The sequence below is a fragment of the Haliaeetus leucocephalus genome, unplaced genomic scaffold (genome assembly GCF_000737465.1).
Source record: "Haliaeetus leucocephalus isolate CR32 unplaced genomic scaffold, Haliaeetus_leucocephalus-4.0 Scaffold2, whole genome shotgun sequence".
Classification (NCBI taxonomy): domain Eukaryota; kingdom Metazoa; phylum Chordata; class Aves; order Accipitriformes; family Accipitridae; genus Haliaeetus; species Haliaeetus leucocephalus.
The window spans coordinates 5,589,889-5,595,888 of record NW_010972438.1 but is presented as its reverse complement, the minus strand read 5'-3'; the positions used below and the strand labels follow the sequence as shown (position 1 = coordinate 5,595,888).

The 6,000-nt window shown below is 40.4% G+C and overlaps 1 protein-coding gene across 4 annotated transcripts in view; it reads right to left on the bottom strand.

Annotated features, from left to right (window-relative positions):
• The window catches only part of FOXP1 (forkhead box P1), a 342,200-nt gene that overhangs the window by 43,575 nt on the left and 292,625 nt on the right, over nucleotides 1-6,000 (bottom strand). For all 4 annotated transcript variants that reach the window (XM_010570618.1, XM_010570610.1, XM_010570626.1 and 1 more), the window contains one exon: nucleotides 1,393-1,497. In XM_010570618.1, coding sequence (XP_010568920.1) covers nucleotides 1,393-1,497 — 105 coding nt within the window. The remainder of the gene's footprint in view (nucleotides 1-1,392; nucleotides 1,498-6,000) is intronic.

Below are 6,000 nucleotides of genomic sequence, written 5' to 3'. Positions count from 1 at the left end.
GGGGGGGGGGCGCGGAAGATTGACGATAAGTGAGCGATAAAAGAACCAGCATTTTTGGAGCTGGGAGCAGAGGGAGCCACTTCAGGTCCAGCCTGGGCTGGTAATGGTTTTCAGGTTATTCCTACCTATGGATTGCCCCAGGTACCTCCTCCAAGTGAACTGGTGGACTCGGCCTACATACTGGAACACCTCCGAAATACCATATAAAAATTAACCTTGCCTCTACCCATGCCATGTGACTTAAGGGCTGTATTTTCTGCTCATGGTCATGTCAAGCAGTCCACTGCTCTGTAAGACATCTTCCTGAAACCAACAGATGTAATCGGGAACAGGGGACTAGCACAGAAAGCAAAGGTGGCATACTCTGACCTTATGTGACTACACATGTTCTTTCAGTATCTAAGGCTACCACAGCACCTTTCCCTTGCATTAAATGCAATAAAAATTAGAATTGTTTTAAAGGTCTAAATGCTATAGTATGGCATATGAATATGAATGAGCTGGCAAGTATGGCAAGATTAGCATTTATTTCACTTAAGTGAACAACAGGATGAATTAAAAGAAATGAGGCCACCCTTCATGGAAATTTATGACTAGCACCTTCTTATTTTGTAATCCTCTTGTAATGAGAACCTTCTCATTACTGTACCATTCCTTACTTGTAACATGTGTTTGTACTAGGACCAGTGCTGCTCCTACTGAATTCAGGAGAGTTTTGCCCGTGGAAGCAGAACTGGCCCATTCTGTTCTGAGAGCAAAAACCTATCTGTATCATCTAACGTTATCCAACAAACCGGTCCTTCCTTGCATTGGGATGCACACATTACCAAATACTAGTCCATAATGCACTGTTTATGCAACGCATAAAACTGTGTTCTTTGGCAGCAAGGAAAGGTCTGCAGCAAACTGCAGGGGCCCAATTAATATAATTATAGTTTATTTTTAGTAGTGTAGACTTTGTTCATCAGTTACTTATTTGACATAAATTAAATTTCACGTGATGTTCTGCAATTCTCTGTTTAATCACAGAGTTAATTTAAGACTAAATTTCTAAATTAAAGTGAAATCAAGGTTAAATCAAGGTTGTATTGTTTACATTATCAATATGGCAACTTAAAAATTATTTAAATAAATAATAATTAAAAAAAGGCTGCGGAACTGCAAACACTCTATTTTATAGTAATATACTGAGCAAGACCGTACTTTTCCCATGGGGCTAATTTACTATCCCCTGTTAAAACGTTCTTGAGCCTGATCCAAAAGCCACTGAAGTGAAAGGGAGCTCTCTGTTGACTTCAGTGGGCTTTGCATCAGGCCCACGATGAGTGACAGCACACAAAATTTCAGGGCATGCTTTCTGTACAATGCAAATGCCAAAAAAACCATCCTTACTTTAGAAACGACTGGAAGTCTTCACATACTGCTTCACAGCCTGGCCATTTGCATACGCCGTGTCCATAGAGTGGATGGCTGTGTGAGTGCTCCTCGTGGGATAAACTGCAGGAGAGAAAGAGAAAAGCGGAAAAAGTGGTGTAACTGAAGGTACCGCGCCAATTAATCTTCACAAAGACTCTTAAGAGCAGCAAACAACAGATCCTGAAACATCCCTAACATCTCACGGTACCCACCTGACTCTGCCCATGGCTTTTCAAAACAGAATTAAATACCATTTGCAGTGCAAAATGTGTCATTCTTACTTAGCTATCCTCCTACATTTCATTCATTAATTAAAAGCTTTGTAAAGAATTTAAATTAACATGGACGGGGGAGAAATCAGTTGACAGACCTGCTTAATATCCTGCTTGATATTTTGCTAAGAAATTTATGAACATTGCATATTTACAATTCAACTTCATCAGGAAGAAAAGTCGTCTCCATACAGCAGTGTATTCTTTTAACACAATACAACCGGACCCGAGGCTTTCCTCATTGCTGTAGAAAGAGGAAAAGCATCAAGTTTGCAGCCTTGGCTTTCCCACCATTTTATTTATTTACTGTTTTTTTTGTTTTGTGGTTTTTTTTTTTTTTTTTTTTTTTTTTTCCATTTTGGGGTGGTTGTCGTCCCCCCCCCTTACAGGCTGTTTCTTTGCACAGGTAGAGCCCCCTTATGTCCCAGTAAAGAAGATTCAAGATGTATTTTCAAATGCAAAATTAATCCTAAAAAAAGGAACCATGTAATCAAAGGATTCCTTGGTACCAGAGGTTAGTGGGGGCTATTAACCTTGCTAAGATTTGGCAGGAACGTCACAGAACTTTCTAACTACTGAAACCAGGGTTAAATAAAAAAATTCGTATGAGCACTAAGGGGTTAATCCTTCAGCGGGATTCCAATCAATACGTAATGATTTGGCTGCACTGATCCAAGTCATGAGACGCTTTGATCCGGGCCATGTGGTGCTCAGGGAAATGTATCTGTTGCACTAACTGATGAACCATATTCTAAAATATCTTCTTTAGTCAACTTCTGCATGGAAACTTCTTAAGTAAAGGAATTATTTTTGCAACAATTTCCATAACCTTAGATGACTTTAAAAATAAAATGTCAAAATAACATTGAAATCTGTATTTTATGCTCATACACATATCTATTTTTCATAGCAAATCTTTTTGCTACAGTATGCCTGTGCCATATTATGAACTTCAAACATACACAAAGGATATGAACACATACCAGCATCTAGGTGTGGCTTTTATGACTTATTTTATCCTGGATTACAGGTAACGTTATGGATAAACGCCTACTTTTTGCCATTTTACTTTTATACACATGTGGAAATGCTGTTTATTCTTGTTCTGTAATATTATCTGCCTGCATACTATAACAAAATTGTATTCTTGTATTATTTCTGATGCACTGGATAGCAAGATCACCACAGAACATACCCCTGAGACATTATCCCAAATGCAAAGAAGTTGCAAGAGAAATTCTTGCCCAGATTCTGCCACTTCTGAATTTAGACACAACAATAATCTGAAGATAATTGAAGGTGGGGTTTAAAATTATTTTTCATTTTTTAAAAAAAATTCAAAAAAGGTACAGATCTGACTAGAAAAGGTATTACAAATTGTAAACAAACCAATTTCTTTATTTCATTAAAATCTTATTTTTGGCTGTTTACAAATAGTTCTTCAAGCATAAAAATATATACATGCAAGATAATTTTCTAAAAAAAAAAACCCCAAAAAACCCCATCCATAGGTGAAGATACTTACAAAGGCCTTTTCTGTAAAGGAGTATTACTCTGGTCTAACTTAATCACTTTTTTTAAAATGTGCAAGCAGGGAAAAGCTCTATCAGTTAAGTTTTTAAAAGAACAAAGGGACCGATGCCTGCCTTGCAAGGAAATTAGAAAAATGCTACACCACACGTTTCCTCAGCTGAGAAAGAGGGAGGATGGCTGAAGGAACACCATCCACCCAAGCCAGACAGGCATATGGTCAAACGCCCTCCATACGCATCAGAAACAAGTAATTCAGAAAATAATGGGTTTTATCATCTGCTTCCATACCTGATACAGCAAAGGGTGAGAAAGTAGGCTTTCATGTTAACACTCCATTAAAGTCCACAGAGACTACATACAAGAGTTATGATTTCAGCATGTTTAGCCGAACCCCCCCAAAATTCCGTGTATTAATCTACACGGTGCGCGTTACCCATACATCAGGATGACTGCAGAAACGCTGTGTGTCGCCAAGTAAGGAGTCAGTCCCCTGTGGGTTTTAAGCACTGTAAATCTCATTATAATATCAACAGGAGTCACATGGCTTAAACCCCCAGCAGGGTTTTTTAAAGTTTCTCTGTGAGAGCCTGAAGGCCATGGCCAAGTCAACGGAAAGAGCCCTACAGAGATTAGTATTTATTTTTTAAATCCAAGTGCAAATCTCTTTTCTTTCCAGGGAACTTGCACAAGACAAGACAAACTATGTAGGACATGATACCCTGGTGTTGTGTCCAAAGAAAATGACGGAATGACCAAGAGAGTATCAAACTGTAAATGATGCTCAGGATGTCAAAGTCTAGCTGTCAATAACCAGAAAGACTGGTCTTGACTGTAAACGGGAACTTAAAAGGACATTTTGCTAACATGACACTAAGTGCAACATACTTAACACCTACGTATAGCTTCCACTGCCATTCGACAAAGCAGAGCAACTGCTTCAACATACCAAAACCAGACACTTCAAAAAGAAAAACCACCTCAGTATTGAAAGACAAATGCAGGCACCCTCCGTAGGCAGCGTGCCTTTCCGAAGGCAGCTACTCCCATCCCGCTCGGGGGGTTTCAGCGGTGCCTTTCGGTGACCTTTATGTGTCAGTGTCAGATTACTGCTATTTTATCCATCCCACTTTTGAAGACATTCTAGATTGCCACTTGTTCCCTGATAGAGCCTGAAGAAGCACCTCAGAACAAAACAAAGAGCGGGTTTATACAGAAGCGGATACAGCCAGTGGAAATGAATGGAGAACTCTGTTTAACTGATCTAAGTACTCACTTTGTTTGAGCAAATAGAGGTGGAAAATGAAGATTTTAATCCAATACATAAACAAACAGCTTTGTGGGGACAATGCAAACCTATAATCTTAAATTGTTCAATGATATTTTGTCTGCATGCAAGCAGTTTCTGTAATCTGGATGCATCCTTGGTCTCGCTGCTAGAGACAGACTTTTAGAAGATCTGAGCATCGGCAAGCAGAAGCAGGTTTTAGGTCTGTTTGATTTCTAATGACACATTAGAGTAGGTGTTTGTTTCTGTCACCCTCTCCTTCCCAGAACGCATATTCATGGTCGGGTACTGGTGATGCAACACTAGTTAATGGAAGTGATTTTGTAACAAGACATAATTTTCGAAGAAGCGAAGATATAAATGACGTAAAAATCAAGATTACGTGGGGGTTTTTTCTCCTCATAAGGTATTTGCATACAAAATACTTAACACAATAGAGTTATTTCCAAATAATGCAATAGTGCAGTGTTATTACATCAAAGTACAGCAAATAACCCTCTGGCAAGTAAAATGTCTTGCATAAGTCAGCTTATTCATGACATACGACAGAGTAACAAAATCCATGTGGGAAGCTGAAAACTGTGTAAGTGTCCGCTTATTTTTTGCTGCCCCCAGCCCCGTTTCCAGTAAGGAGGTGAGGGGAAGGGAGAAGGGCCAGGCACTTCCACAGCTCCTCTGTGCTTGCCGGCTAGAGGAGGGTTTTCACCTTTGCCTTCTTCAACCTATGTCACTTCGTAACCCCACGGATCTCCAGAGGGTCTGGAAGCAAATTCACCACCTACTCCGAGAGAGATGGCTGTCGAAGCTGGTACTTGCACAGCCCCACTCACCTGGACCACTTCAGCCATTTAACTTTTGGAATACATCTGCTGTGCTACAGCATCACTGAATGTCGTGGTTTAACCCCAGCCAGCAACTAAGCACCACGCAGCCGCTCACTCACTCCCCCCCCCATCCAGTGGGATGGGGGAGAAAATCAGGAAAAGAAGTAAAACTCCTGGGTTGAGATAAGAATGATTTAATAGAACAGAAAAGAAGAGACTAATAATGATAATGATAACACTAATAAAATGACAACAGTAGTAATAAAAGGATTGAAATGTACAAATGATGCACAGGGCAATTGCTCACCCCCCGCCGACAGACCCCCAGCCAGTCCCCGAGCGGCCAAATCCCTCCCCCCCACACTTCCCAGTTCCTAAACTAGATGGGACATCACATGGTATGGGATACACTGTTGGCCAGTTTGGGTCAGGTGCCCTGGCTGGGCATGAGAAGCCGAAAAATCCTTGACTCTAGTCTAAACACTACTGAGCAACAACTGAAAACATCAGTGTTATCAACATTCTTCACATACTGAACTCAAAACATAGCACTGTACCAGCTACTAGGAAGACAGCTAACTACATCCCAGCTGAAACCAGGACACTGAAGAATCACGCTCTGGGACACAAAACCATGGGAGACAGAGAAACCACAGACAACTAAGCCCGC